Here is a 15,995-nt window from a genome sequence, read left to right as displayed (position 1 = left end):
AGATAGGGGAAATCATTAATATGACCCTATTGTGTCTGCTCACATTTATACAGCTTTTTGTGATTTGCAAGCTGTTTTATGTACTTCATCACACTTTATCCTCACAGAATCATGGTTTTGAAAGTGACTTCAGATATTATCTATCTAAACTAAACTTGAACAAGAATTTCCTCTGCAATGTAGCCAACAACTGGTGATCTACCTGAAGATCTCCAGTTAAAAGGAACCCAGTAACTCACAAAGCAGCCCATTACTGGTTTTTCCTTACATCAACTATTCAGAATTTGTCTACTGATTGATTCAATGTTATCAGCTTTGTTACATCTGTAAATTTAATAAGCAAGTCATACAGACCTTTATCTACTTGGCACTGATAAAACCAAGAGCAGCATAGCATTAGTGCAAGTGTCAGAGATCAGGAATTGGAGAACCTGGGTTCAAACCCAACTCTGCCACATAACTCATGTGATCTTGGGTAAATCACTTAACCTCTATGGCCTTCATTTTCCTCATGTGTAAGGGGGGTTGGATTTCTCTAAGATCTTTTAATCTCTAAATCTGTGATCTTTCATCAAAAGAACACAGGGAGCTAAACACAAACCCCTAGAGCACTCCTCCACAGAGGATACCTTCCAAGCTGAGAGGGAGTCATGTATGATTTCTCTTTCTGTTGATTAAGTTTTATAATCATCCTCATTTTATATACACAGAAACTGAGGTCCAGAAAGATTATGTTACTTACTACAGAAAAAGTAGGTAGCAAACCCTTGACTCTAAATTTTGTGCCTTTCTCACTATTCTGCACAACTCTCCTGCTCCCTCAAAGCTTGCTCTTTTCACAAAAGCCCTTCTTACTACAGGTCCTTCATCTTTTTTTTTCCTCCAACCCAAAAGATACTCCTTTGCACAAACCTGTTCTGATAGCTCTGATTGAAAAGCCCCGGGCTATTTATCTCTGCCTTTCCTCCTTCTCCCTACTCCTCTCACGCCATTTAGAGTGTCTATTCATAAAATAGAGACCTGGGCAACTGCTTCTCATTGGCCTTATTCCCTGTAAATATTTTGCCTTTTAACAACAACAATAATAATAGACAAATGGCACCAACGAAATATTTTGCCTGCCTACTCTGAAATAGCTGGGTAAGTTCATGAAAAAGATAATGCACTTACAGATAAAGTAATAATTATACCATAAAGCCTTAAATACTCAAAGGCAATGATCTATGTATATAACCAGGCTTCTCAATCCATTGAATATTAGTAATTCATATTTTACAAGAAATTCTTACCCCATCTAGCACCTGCAGCTCTCTTGATAATTTTTCTGCAAATGCTTCAGCATTAGAAATAGCATATTCACAGCCTTCCATCATTATCTCAATATCCTGCTCTTCTCTTGCATTTAACTCTTGGTACTCATCTACAGCTTCTTCATCTCCTCCTGTCACACTCTGATTCTCTCCACTTGGAACAGATTCTTAAAGAGTAGTGAAGGAAAAACTGAAATTATGGAAGCCAAAAATATGAAGTACAAGTAATAGTAATTTATAGTAATTTACTTGAGGCTAGATAGGATCAGCTATAAACACAGGTCATATTTAGTAGTTAAAAAAAAAAAAGGAAAGAAAAGAATAAATCAGAGTCCATAGAAGCAAACCAAAACATTATTTTTGTAAAACACTTTATATCCTATGGAGATGAAGTACTATGTAAAAAGACACAAATTAAAAAAAAAAACCATAAAACCAAAGCTATTAACTTAGAAATATTACAACATGTTTTAATCATGACATTCAAAGTCATAGCTGAAATCTGAACCCCATTTTCTTACCTCTGATAGTTACTACTCCTTAACGAAAAACACAGATTATAAATTCTGAACATATGAAAAGTATCTTAGCCTACTTTTTGAAATAATATTAAATAAGAACTGAGAGATTTACTATAGTACCAATCTCTTACAGTGTATCTTAGGCTTTGAATATGTTAAATTAACTTTTTTACATATTTAAATGGCATTTTACATACACTTTTAAAATGTCTATGGATCTGCTGAAGAAATTTCCACAATTACTATCTAGACAAGAAGAGTAACAATAACATGAATTTGAGAAATTTAAAAAATGTAGGTAGATGTCCTTGGTGTTTTGTAATATAAAAGTTTGGGATACTTTCTGAATAATGATATCAGTTAAAATATTTGAGGGAACCAAGATACTTGGAAATCATTGTTTCTAGTTAATTTTATAAGCATATTAAGATCATGGTAAGAAAGCAACATGATGGGGGATTTTTAAAGGTTAAAAACCAGAGTATTTCATTTCTATGTATTTGATGGGTAGCTTCCAATTTAAATAAAAAGCTCTGAGTGACCCTAATATTATTCAGATATAAATTGCTAATTTGTATGAGAAGTACATCTGGATAAATAAGACCTCTGATACATGGTATGAGCTTATCATTGACCACCAAGACAGACCAAAACAAACAAACAAACAAAAACCCAACAAACCCCAAAACAAAAACAGACATAAAACAACACAAGATGTAAGTGCTCAAAATGAGGACAAATTAAGCGAATTCTACATAAAGGCTAAAGCTTCTGCCATAAATCATTATAGAAAACACTAGGTAAATGTGATTTGATACATTCTGAACAGGGAGTTATTTTACTGAGATCATCTTAAGTTTATAATGGAAAATTAAACTGTTATGTGACTGATAAGTACCTAGGGATGAGGATTGCCTAAATCATTCTAGACAGTGCTTTATACAAACAGGCATTTTAACAAATTCTTAAGATGATGAGGTTAACTATTGTTAGAGTAGTCTTTTCTTTCCTAAGAAACAATCCTTTAGAAGCCAATGATGAAAATACTGTCATTAATTATGTTGCACTATGGATTTTGTAGCAATGACCTTGTCCCAACACACAATTTCATAAAATATGTAACCAACAGTACATAACATCAAATGGTAAATAGTTAAAATTATACAGAAGAATAAGAAAAGGTGTTACGCACCTTCTGTAACTTTAGGCAGTTCTGGAGAACAAAAAGGTATGAAAGAAGCAGAGGAAAGTAAGCAAAGAATATTAGCTGGGTGGCAAAGTATACAGGTTTAATGTGTATTTTTTTTTAAAAATACTGCACTCATTTGAACTTCATGGTAACAATGTTTCAAAGACAATTTAAAATTCAAACATAAGGGGAGATTACTAAAGGAATGGAAAGGTCAAAAACTCTTCTTAGTGTTCTGGCCAATTCAAATTATTTTTGGAAATAATATAAGTCCTACATAAAAACATAAATATATCCGGAAATTGACCATAGACTTATTTTCCTTTTACTTCTCTGATTGTTGTTTCTTGATAGATTTATAAAAATATGAGATTTCTTGTTCTTAGGAGGAAAAATCTAAGAAATGAATAACTTATGTTATTTTGGAGTCTTGCCCAGCTATTTTCACACAAAGAACAAATGCTTTACATACAACTACTTGACAACGTAAAGGTTAGTCACAAAAGATTCCAGTTGTATTAGAAAGAATAAGGTTGAGGCAATTAAATGAACAAAATCAGTATTGAATAAGGCTAGATTTTAAGGACTCATGTAAAAATATTTTATTTAATAGAATAAAGAATAAATGCATAGTTTAAAGAACAACAGGTAAACTTCAATAACTTCCTCTCTTCACAAATCCCTATTTCAAAATCTTATATTCCTGGGAAGCCACAATTCCTCAGCATGAATCTTTTGTATAATTTCTCCAAAGAAAAACAATTTATGTAATTTCATTTAGTGTTGATACATTAAGTGCATTAAGACTCACCTATCTTAATGACAAGTTAGCTCTAAAATAATTATGGAAAAAAGTAGTGACAATTTTTAAAAGCAGGCTAACTCATGTTAATTGCAATGAACAATTCTGGACCCAGAGAACAGATGATGAAACACTTAACCTTCTTCTCATAGACAGCTAGGAAACTATGTGGGTTAACATACACTGTCAGACACAATCTGTTGGTCCATTTTGCTAAACTGTTCTTCCTTGTCAAAATGGACGGTTCAGTGAGGGGAAGTACAGTTTGGGAAATTACCACAGTGTAAAAAACAAAACACCAATAAAAATAATAATTTTTTATAAATCAATTAGAAAGACCATCTAGTTATCACAATGTTGCAAAGAGTGGAAAGTTTTCTTAAAGAAGACTTACCAAAATAAAAAATGAAGTGTAGTTCTTGTTTTATGTAAGTGGACCATTCAACAGACCTCTAGGTAAAGTGATTTTTACATAACGCAAATTTGCCCACATGGGGAAAGAGAAAGGGAAGGAGGATGGAAGTAGAGTACTGTGGAGTAAGGGGGCTGGCACGTGGTTCAAAGACACATGGGGACAGGGACAAAGAAGCAAGAGCAGGAGGAGGAACCTGTAGGGTTGAAGGCAGGGTCGGGAATATGTTGGGGCCTGACACGGACAGGGACAAGAGAGGATGGGCAACATGCAGGGGATAGGGATAGACATGAGGTACCCAACTACTGATGGAAGACAAGTGGGTACAGGACACATGGGTGGGTGGGCTGATCAATGTACCCCGCCACGCAGTGGCAGCAGTCTCTTCAGTCTCTCAGTGCGTTGGTTCTGCTTTCCCTTGAACAAGTTTTTTTGGGGGGGGGGGGGGGAAGGAGAGTGGGAAGTCAAGGAACGCCAAGCCAGGCAGATTCCAGGCAGGAATGGAGACAGAGCACAGTACTGTATGGTAAAGTTATCAAAGGTGGGTTTTTTTGGAAAGAGGATTTCTTTCAGAATTCTTTATATAAAGTTGAATTTGTGTAATGTGAATTTATGTAAATTGTCTATATTACCCAGGTATTAATTAAAGGAAATGAAACATCGTAAGATTTGTAATCAATCATATCAAGCACGTAGACATTTAGGGAGTTGAAAGCTACACCTAGAACTCAACTAAAACAGAAATTTCTATATAAGGCTGATGAATGAATGATTCTCAAAATATGTCCCTAGAGTCCTCTAGGTATTCTTTAGGTTTGTCTCTTGTGGTGTTAATATTTATGATGTCTTCACTTTTGTTTCTGGCATGATTTGGTTATGATTTCAATAAGAATTAGAGCCATTACAATGTCCTATTAAAATCAATATCACTCTTCCCAACTGTTCTGTTAAGACTGTAAGGCAGGTGTTACAAGAATTGAAAACGTGTGAGAATCACTGTTCTATGGAGTATATCATCTATATACCTATTGAATTTAAGGAACAAACAAGAAACATATACTGTAATAAGACATTAAGTCCACGTTGAAAAGTGAAATGTTAATTTTAAGTTTCTTTAAATGATATATTAGGAGACAACTTTTCCATTCCTATAGTATAAAGAGCTCCATTTAATGTTCAATGTGAGAAAAAACTTGAAAGATTTCATGCCCTAGTTTAAACCACTTTTTTATAACCAGTAAACCACATCCAAGAGAGCTGCTAGCTTCTACAATGAAGAAGAGATATATGGGACAGTGGAAGGAGCTCTGGACTTGAAACCAGAAGAGATGGAGAAATTTTAATCTGATATTAATTCACTTTGTGGCCTCAGGCAAATTACATAACTTTCCTGGGCCTGCTTCTTCACCTGTAAAATGAGGGTTGGACCAAAGCTCATTTTAGGTATTCAAGATTTAAGATTAACTTTTCAGTCCATATTGGACTCCTAGGAAAGATGATTCCAACTCATTTTCTCCCACTTCCTCGTGTAGCACCCCTTAAATTTTCCCTCAAAACTAAGGCATCATGTACCATAAATCCATAGCCTGTTTCTACCTCACTAACTAAAAAGTAGCCAATAAATGGCTGAGCGAAAGTTTACTACAGATAAAGGAAAATTCATAGAGATTACAGAGAAGAAACGGTGAAAAAGTAGAATTCAAAAGAAAGGGACAGAGTCCAGTGAATATGAATGCAGTATGAAGTTACCAATTTCCACTTTTAATGCAATTTATGGGGAGGGGGGAGGGGGGAACAATAGACTATTATCAAACGTTAGCTCTTTGTTCATCTTTATGGTAATTTATTTCAACTACTTTCTTCAATTAAGATAAAGAACATAATTCAAACTTATATCCTTAAAGCTTAGGCTATTTTCTCCCACTATTTCTTAATATAAAAGATTTTTAGAAGTAAAATTTCCTTTAGTATATCTTTAAATTTTACTTACATTAAGACTTTTATGCTACCTAATTAAACAACTTGAATACTTTATCAACATGAGTTACTATTCTGGAAACACATGCTGAACATAGGAAATCTACCTAACTTAAATCGGTTTCTTAATTAATTTAAATAATTACAGCAAAAATACATATGCATAAATGTTAATTGGACTTTTACCTTCTAAAAGTTGTGAACTAACATTGACGAAATCAATTTTCTTTCGAAGATATCTCTGATTCAATTTCCAAATACAGGAAATAAATGCATTCTTTTCTGCAGTGCTGCTGGCAACCCACTTGTATATTTTTTCAAAATGTAAATCAAATTCAGGATTCTCCTGTAAATAAATACAAATGGAAAAAAGCATCTGTGATCATTAACTTTTTCATTATTGCTATACGGATAATAGAGAAGATGTGCTCTAACACAAAGAAAAACAATATTTTAAGCAGGAAGTGCTCTTATTAATTGCATTTTAAAACTAAAGAAGTGATTTATTGATGGTAATAGCTCAGAAAAGATACTGAATTAAAACAATGAAAAAGTTGTCATTTAGAACATATGGGAAATGAAGAGTTCAATTTTTAATTCAAAGTTGTGGGTTAACTATTGGATAACTCATGCTACTCCAAATAGTTTACCTTTTATACACCTTAAACCCACAAATTAATATAAAAGGTGGACACTGGGAAAAGAGAAACCACTTCTTCAATCCCTATAATCAGGACATCTCTTTTCTCCAAAGTGTAAGATTATTGCTCCTCTGGTTATATAAAAACTAATTTGGATCACTAAAACTTGTTTGTTGAGTTTCTTTTCAGGGACAAGGAAGATAATACTTATTTCTGGAGTTTTCCAGTTGGTAAGGTGCTATGGACATAAAAATACATATATGTGTTTATCTATTTGTCTGGATCTGGGCATTCAAGGAATCACAGATCTGGAGTTGAGAAAGACCTTGGAGGTCAGTACACTGAATACCAAACCTTAGACTTCTGGTGGCTGCATTAAAGTACAGACACTCCATGAGGTACAACTAGAACAGCTAGCCAGTCATCTCTGTCTTTAATATTTCTTCCACCGATAATGTGCTTGTTGAGAATTAGATGAAACAAGAAGATATGAACACATATAGTGTTTTACATTTTTAAAAGTTCAAAGATTTTTGAAAACGTTTTTCTTTAAGTTCTTGTGATGCAGAAAGATACCAAATACAGAGGAAACCCTTTTTAATACTTAACATTGGATAAAAAGGATTGAATGTGCCTTTTCAAGACAAACATATATCATATAATAAACATAATTATGATGTATCAGAGATAGGGTATGATTTCATACAATAACACTCACATAATAGCTATCTGTAGATTAATAAAGAGATAAAGCTTAATAGATAGTCACAAAAATTAAAAATCTGTACTACCAATGAAAAGATACTCACATTAGGACTAGCAAAATATAAGAATATTTGGCAACTGAAACAAAACTTTATGGGAAATGATAGCTTTACTGGGAATATTTCCCATAATGCCATAAAAAAGCTGAGTGTTTCAGCTGCAATACTCAACAGATCAATTGTGATACCAAATGGTTAATGTTAGTGTATATATAAACATTTTATATTTTATATACATACACACAGAATGCACAGGGTGTCTCCATAAAAAGAAAAAAAATCTCTTAAGTATGGTAGAGGTGAGGTGTCAGCTATGAGGAAGCATTTAAATAGGCATTCAACAATGTGAGTGAATTGTACAAGTCAATGAGGTTACAAAGTATACAACTACTGAAGAGAAAATAGTTTAGGAATTAATATGACTTTTTAATAAAGGTGGGTTGTGTGTTTCTGAGAAGGACCTAAACAGAAAACCATAAAAACTGAAGCCTACTCCTGGCACTTGCCTCATATTCTTTTGAGATTTTTATATATAAAATAACAAAAAAAAAATCCCATTTCTATTCTCTTCCTAAACTCTCCTGAAAAGATCTTTGTGTTTTTCTGGGAAACATGTAGATGAATGGCATTTTCCCAAGTTAAGAAACATGCAAAACACATCCTTCTGAAACATATGTGTTTCACTCTCTTCTTGTACCTTACTTGTCAGCTTGTAACCTTTTCTCAGTGCTCAGTTCCCCACAGGCATTTGCCAGGATAAAAAAGGTCCATCTCTATTTGCATTATATTTCATCTGTTTTATAAATTGTTTATTTTTCTGTGATTTTTTTCAACATATATTTGTAGCAAGGAGTAAATTTATCTAAACCTTGATGTCACCCCATAAAAACATTAGGGATTTATATTAAGAGGCATATGATTTTTAAAAAAAAAATCTGAACCCATAAGGAACTCCTAGTGTGGTAATTCCCTCCACTGATGCAAACTGCCAAACTGTCTGTAACTCAGTCTCAGTGAGTTGCCTAGGATTCAGGGAGATGTTAAGTAACCTGCTTACAGTCACACAGCTAGTATGTTTCAGTGGTAGCACTTGATTCCTGCTGGTAGAATGGCCCTATTTCTACACCACGCTTTCTCCCTTTATTAGATTTGAGATAAGGAACATATGAATTATAGGTTGCTACTGTCTTGAGTCTAAGTATTCAATTAAAATGCTACCACAATGAAATTTTTATTTTTGCGTGTTTTGGTTTTCAAAAATTTGAATCTAGGGCAGTTAGGTGGTGCAGTGGATAGAGCACCATGGACAAATCCAGCCTGAGACACTTACTAACTGTGTGACCGTGGGCAAGTCACTTAACCCCAATTGCGTCCCCCCCAAAAAGTGAATCCGTCATTTCTTAACACTAGTAAAGGTAATAATATAAAAAGATTAATTTCTCTTCCTTCCCTTTACAGAAAAAAAAATCAATGACTTTAATTAAATCAGCCTATCTAGCAGACAGGATTGTAAACTACAAGTAGACAGAAACCATGTTTTAGTTAATATATTTTGCCTGACAGAAGTTGCACAGTAGGAATTTAATAAATATTTGTCAAATTGAACTGAATTCAAATAACTGAACACTATTTTCTCATTAATTGCCATTTAGACATCCTGGTGAATCACACATGACTCCGAGTGCAAATATTATATGTTACATAGTTGTGAAGTCCCACATTATACCAAAACCACTGAGGAAAAAAAAAAACATTCACACATTACATTAACAACATGACATTCTCTCTTATAGTAACAATGTTAATATAACATCATTACCAGAAATTAATGTAAAATTTTAAACACAACATGGTTAATAAAAATATATGAATGAATTAGTCAACAAGCATTTACTATGTGCTAATTATTTCCCAGGAACTGTGTGAAGCCCTGGAAATACAAACAGTCCATTTGTTTTAGTTTATATGAATTTTGCTGGATATCAGGATTATAGCCAGAGTAGCCTTAGGAAATGGGAAAAAGCCGAATCTTTTGGAATAATGGATAACACAACATACACTGTAAAATGAAAAGAAGATAGGGGGACAAGGGGAAGGAAAGAAAAATATCAAATAGAAAAGATCTACTAACAAATTAGATTAGAAACTAATTTGGGGAAAAATTAAATTATTAAAGCAAATTATTTTTAAAAATATTTAAAAAGTCCAACTATAGCATAAATCAAACAGCAGTTAATATTTGTTAGTAGCAGTGGTGAGGCGAAAGACAAGGAAGGATGAATGTTCCCATGGGCCTGTAGCCACAGAAAAGACAAGCCTAGATAAACCTTGAAGACATAAAATTTTCTTATAAAGTAGATGGCATTTCATAAGCAAGCCCAGGTCAAAGTGCTAAGAATAAAGACATACTTTAATGGCATCTTTGGCATCCACCACAGCAAGATCTCGAAGGGCCCATGCAATTTGTCTTTTGTAGAAGTCTCCCTTATCAGATTTCTTCACTTTCACCACATTCACCTGTACTGGGCGTTCAGTTGTCACTGTTGAGCAAAATACATAAGTACTTTAATTAGAAATATTTTTTGACCTGATATCTTTCTAACATATGTATTGCCCAAGTAATCTCTTTATGTCAAGGAGATAGTACACGTTTTTAAATGGAAGGGTAAGATGTACTTTCTGAAATTTTTACTTTGTAATCAAGAATTTAAACTTATACCATTGCCTTCTGAATACTTCTATATCTATGTATTTAAACCTGTGAAAAGAACATTTTCTTTTATGCAAACTAATGGGAAATTAATTGGTTGCAGCTGCAACTTTAAAAATTCAAGTGAAAATGAGGTTTAATATGAAGAATAAATTTCCCTCACAGAAAAGATATGACATCAAAGGAGTATTTTCTGTAAAATGAAATACACACCCGTGGCACACAAAAAACAGTTTTTCTTCTTTTTCCCTGCTTTGCAAACATTCACAATGCTCAGTAAACGTTCATCATTCGGTGTGAAAATATCTCTTTGTAATGCATGCTTGATTGCAGTCATTTTTTCTCAGCTGAAAAATTCAGAATATGAATACTGTACAGCATACCAATGAATCACTTTAAACTAAACTTTATCATTTAGTTTTCTCATTGAAGAAAAAAATACTATGAATGCCCAATGGAAAATTTAGAAAAGTGTTTTTATATAGATAAACAGCAGTTAAAAGTCAAAACAGAGAAAGTATTTTATAATAATATTTCATAATATCAACAGCTACTCTAAAATACTATCTTTATTCAAACTTATTCTTATTTTTTCAAGGTTGCCATTTTGTATGATAATTTTTTTTAAAAAACAAATTTTTCTAGCTATGTAAGTACATGACTAAAGTGTTAAAAAAAAATCTTTGAATGACACGAAGTAGGGTTAGATCACTGCTTTTCAAAATAGGGTCTAAAGAATCCTACCAAACCTTTATAATTCCCTTTGGGCTTCACTGTCCTAGTTACAAGATAATAGCACCTCTTGCCTTGGAAACTGCTGGCTCCATTTCTTCCCGAGCCAGAATTTATTGGCTTTCCCATTGACTCAGGGTCCTCTGCCCATCCATATTTCAGTTTCCTGAGAGCTGATATTACCCATCTCACTGAGCAGCTCCAATCACTTGGAAGTCGTCACTTAATTGGGGGCTTCAAAGCCTTAAAACATGTTAGAGTTGAAGAGATCTCCGAAGTCCCTATCTCTGTGGATGGTACCACTATCTTCAAAATCTTGAAGTTCTCTTTGATTAAGTCTTCCATATTCAGCCAATTGCCAAGCCCTGGTGATTTTATCTCAGAAATTCGTCTCAAATTCCTCTACTTATTTGCACTTCCGCTATCCTAATCCTGGCCATCACTGCCTTTTGTCAACACTATTCTAATATCTTCCCAATTGGTATTCCTGTCTCAAGTCTATCCTTCATATAGCTTCCAAAGGAATCTTAATACACAAGTCTGTTCCTGTCACTCCCTTAGTCGTAAGTGACTCCCTATTGCCTACAGAATAAAATTGGTGGTGGTGGTGTTGTAGCATCCAAGTCTTTAAAAAACAAACAACAAGAACAAAACCCTACCCTGATCTAGTCTTCCAGTCTAATTTCATACTATTTCAACTCCAGGCAAACTGGATTATCAGTTATTATTCCAATCTTGACCTGCCCTTTCCATTCTTACTGCAATACTAATATATGCTTTCTTAAGACACAACTTTCATCACATCACTCCTTTGCTCAACCTTCAATGGTTTCCCATTCATTACAGGAGCAAATGTGAACTCTTATCTAAACATTTAAAACCACCTATAATCTGATATGCCTAATGTATTTAAATATATCTCTCATTTCATGATGGGAACTCTACTCTAGCTAGCCCTCAACATCCTCATCCTTATTCCCACTTTCATTCCTTTGCATATTTGTTCTTACAAAACACTGTGAAGAAGGGGGACTACATTCCCCACAACCACTAGCAACAGCTGCTGACCAAAAGAGGAGCACAGGATCCCTGAAAAGTAGAAAAGCCCCCAGGCCACCAGCCCTGCTTCCCTCCCAGATATTGTGGTTGTATCATCCAAGGGAAGCAACTCTTGTGGAGAAAGGGCCATCCCCACCAACTGTCACTCAGACAGAAGGCATGCCACACAGCAATGAGACACCCTGAAGGAGAGAGAAGAGGCATGTGCCAGGCAAGCTAAACTACCACCACTCCATTGACTACCACCTCCCCTCAGACCCTGTGGGAGACACCCAGGACCCTGGACCTAAAAGCTTGGAAAGAGCAATACTTCCTGCCGCCTAACGACCACAACCTTCATTCCGGAAAGTCACCCTTGTGGAGATGCAGTTTGACAACTGTTCCTGTAGGTGCACTAGGCCACATTTTTTAAAGGCCCAGAAAAGAAAAGTTCTTGCCACCAAAGTCCTTGGCATTGTCAAATAGCTCAACATCAGAAAATGACATGATTTTATCAATGGAAATACCATTAAAAAGGCATTACCATCTGCCTTGCCACTTCATTCTAAGGATCATGGGATCTTTTCATCTGACACTGCCAAAATCTTCTACATATGATGTCTCTACCACCAAATACGAGTTCCTTGAAAGCAGCAGCTGTTTTACTTTTCTATTTGTATCCCCAGTGCTTCAGCACAATGCTTAAAAAAAGCACAGCGCTGTTCACATATTAAATAATTATTCATTCATTCATTCCCTACTCCAACCATCTATTCAAACTCTAACCACTTTTTTTTTTGTGGGGGCAACTGGGGTTAAGTGACTTGCCCAGGGTCACACAGCTAGTAAGTGTCAAGTGTTTGGTCTGAGGCTGGATTTGAACTCAGGTTCTCCTGATTCCAGGGCCGGTGCTCTATCCACTGTGCCATCTAGCTGCCCCAAATTCTAACCATTCTTCAAAATCCAACTAGAGTCAAAGTTCTTCCCCGAAACCAAGTCCAAATGGATCATAAATCAAAGATTTAATGTGAGAAGGTCCTTAGATTTCACCCAGTCCAACTCTTTTTACAGATAAGGAAACTAAGGCCCAGAGATGCTTCCTGGCCTGCCCAACATGTTAGTACTATTCCAGCCCATACAGAATTTTCCCTTAGAGCTCTCTAGTATTTAATGTACTACACAAACACTTAATCATATTGCTCTTTCAACTAAAATCTTAATTTGATACCTCATCACAGCACAGAGGTGACTCTAGGCTCTCTATCATGGTAGAGTGCAAACTCTGGCAGGCCCTAATCTGGAAAGGCATCAAGTGTAAGCCTGGTTATACTTATACTTCTGTATTTCTGTCATCTGAAGACTAGCTTAGCTAAGTATGGAGACCTTGAATTAGACAGGTTAGCCACCACATACAGTTTTTATCTACAGTACTTCAAACACCACTGCTATGACAGAGAAGTTGTCTGTCCTGGAAGAACTAACACCTGCCACTACTGAAACTAAGTATCCTTTAAGTATTTTTCTCTATTTATTTAATTTGTATTTATCTTAACTCCTCAATTATACTCTAAGATTCTCTGAAGGCAGAAGGTCTAGTATTTAGGACCATAGATTTATAGCGAGAACGGATCTTGGAAATAGTTTAGTCCAACTTTTTCATTTATAGATGAAGAAACAGGCCCAGAGAAACGAAGGGACTTGCCCACAGTCACAAAGGTACTTATATGTAGCCTCATACAGTGCTGGGCATATAAAAGACTATCAAAAAATACTTGTTAACTTGAATAATAAAGTGAATAATGGCAAGAAGGCTAATGGGTTTCCCCATAGCCAACATGGCATATTAGCAGGAATATTATAAGGAGACCTCTATTCTAGATCTGAGTGCCCACTACTTCAACATAAGATGTTAGGCAACTTACAAACTCTGAGTTATAGTTTTTCTCTTTTGTAAAAAAAGTGGTTTGTACTAGATCAACTCTCAGGTGCCTTCTACCTCTAATAATTAATGATTCTAATTAGTAATGAAACAAATGAGAAAACATAATAGACCTCACAGAGGATATGCAATTGAAACAAGAAATAAAATGTTTTCCTACTCTTCTCTACCCAGCTGGAAAAACGGGAAAAGTACAAATTACCCCATAGGTAAAAATAACCAGTTGGCCTCTGGAATAGTTCAACTCTGGCAATATAACAAAAGCTCCTAGCTAGAGCCATAAAGAATCTAACTCCCCCATTTCAAACATGAGGAAACTGGGGTCTCTGAGAGGCCAAGTCCATTCAAGATCAATTATACCTGCTGTGAGACAGCATTAGTGCCAGGTTAGAACTCACAGTTCTTGAACTCCTAGCCAGTGTGCTACACCACACACCACTTTGCCAGGGCATGTTTAGGGGAATCTTGCATGATTCCTTATTTGCTTATGGCCATTTCCGGAAGAAGGGAGAAGTGAATGCTCAAAGGACTTCTGTGCAGGGTGCATTCACATAAGAGAAAACCCAGACATGCTCTACAGCAGGAATTCTTAACCCCTTTTTGCATACACATCTTTGGCAATCTGGTGACTCCTCTGTACCCCTTCCCATAATTTATTTGAAAAATACATAATCGAAGGAAATGCTAATTTTCAGTTCGAAATTGGTGAAAATAAAGGTACAAGCTTTTGTTTCCTTTTGTTCTTCCCCACATCCAAGTCCAAGGTCCCCCCAAAACTGATTCACAGATCCTGTTGGGGGAGGGTGTCCACTGATCCCAGATAAAGAACTACCTGGCTCAGTGGAAAAGGACTCCGGAGGTATGAGAAAAGGCTACGTGAGGCAATGGATATAGCGCTGGAGTCAGGAAGACCTGAGTTCAAATACGGCCTTCAACACCTACTAGTTATACATGCGCTTCACCTCTGCCTCAGTTTCCTCATCGGTAAAATGGGGATAATAACGTCCCTTACCTTCCAGGGCTGTTATGAGGATCAAATCAGGTAATAATTGGAAACCACTTAGCACAGTGCCTGGCACACAGCAAGGGTTATATAAAAGTGATTGTTGTTGGGGTAGATAGGTGGCAGTGGGCAGAGTGCCCGGATGGGCCTGGAGTCAGGAAGACTCATCTTCCTGAGTTCAACTCTGGCCTCTGACACTTACTAATTCTGTGACCCTGACTACTGTCACTTAACCCCGTTGGCCTCAGTTTCCTCATCCGTAAAATGAGCTGGAAAAGGAAATGGCAAACCACTCCAATATCTTTACCAAGAAAACCCTGAACGAGGTCACTAAGAGCCTGAAGAATAAAAATTATTATCATCCTGGGCCTGAAGAGTAGGAGGACGCTAAACCGTGGTGCAGGCCCAAGCGGGGCAGGCGAAGAGAAGGCGCGGCCTGAACGCTCCCCTCGGGGCCTGCGCGAGTGACAGGGCTGGGGCGACGCTGGGAGGGGACGGCCGCGTCTCCCGGAGAGAGAAGCGGCACCGAGGGGCGACCGCAGCCCTTCCCGGAGCCACCGTGCACGGCTGCAGCCGCAGCCTCCCCCTTACCCGAGGCGCGCCGGGCAGGCTCCTCCGTGAGGGGACCGGGCGAGGGCCGAGGACGCGGCAGTTACCGGTAGCGGTCCCTCTCCCTCAGTCTCCGTCTCCCAAGGAAGCTCTGCCGGAGCTCCGGCCCCTCCCACTTCCTACATCCGGTCACGTGATCGGGAGTCGAGCCGGAAGAAGGAACCAGAGAGAGGGAAAGAGAGGGACGGACGGACACACACACACACACACACACACACACACACACACACACACACACACACACACACACACACACACACACACACACACACACACACACACACACACACACACACACACACACACACACACACACACACACACACACACACACACACGACCCGGGAG

The 15,995-nt window shown here is 36.7% G+C and overlaps 1 protein-coding gene across 3 annotated transcripts in view; it reads right to left on the bottom strand.

Annotated features, from left to right (window-relative positions):
- EXOC1 (exocyst complex component 1) overlaps positions 1-15,740 on the bottom strand; it is a 62,360-nt gene extending 46,620 nt beyond the window's left edge. For 2 of the 3 annotated variants that reach the window (XM_027836432.1, XM_027836433.1), the window contains exons 1-5: positions 15,630-15,739; positions 10,540-10,673; positions 10,026-10,156; positions 6,398-6,557; positions 1,290-1,477 (exon numbers count right to left, since the gene is read on the bottom strand). In XM_027836432.1, coding sequence (XP_027692233.1) covers positions 1,290-1,477; positions 6,398-6,557; positions 10,026-10,156; positions 10,540-10,663 — 603 coding nt within the window. In that variant the 5' untranslated portion in view covers positions 10,664-10,673; positions 15,630-15,739. Of the gene's footprint in view, positions 1-1,289; positions 1,478-6,397; positions 6,558-10,025; positions 10,157-10,539; positions 10,674-15,629 lie in introns of all 3 variants that reach the window. The other variant, XM_027836434.1, reaches the window with a different exon arrangement.
- Positions 15,741-15,995: the final 255 nt, after the last annotated feature.

Source organism: Vombatus ursinus, unplaced genomic scaffold (genome assembly GCF_900497805.2).
Source record: "Vombatus ursinus unplaced genomic scaffold, bare-nosed wombat genome assembly UNPS02014818.1, whole genome shotgun sequence".
Taxonomy (NCBI): domain Eukaryota; kingdom Metazoa; phylum Chordata; class Mammalia; order Diprotodontia; family Vombatidae; genus Vombatus; species Vombatus ursinus.
Note: the sequence above shows the minus strand (reverse complement) of the source record. Positions and strands in the feature narration are given on the sequence as shown.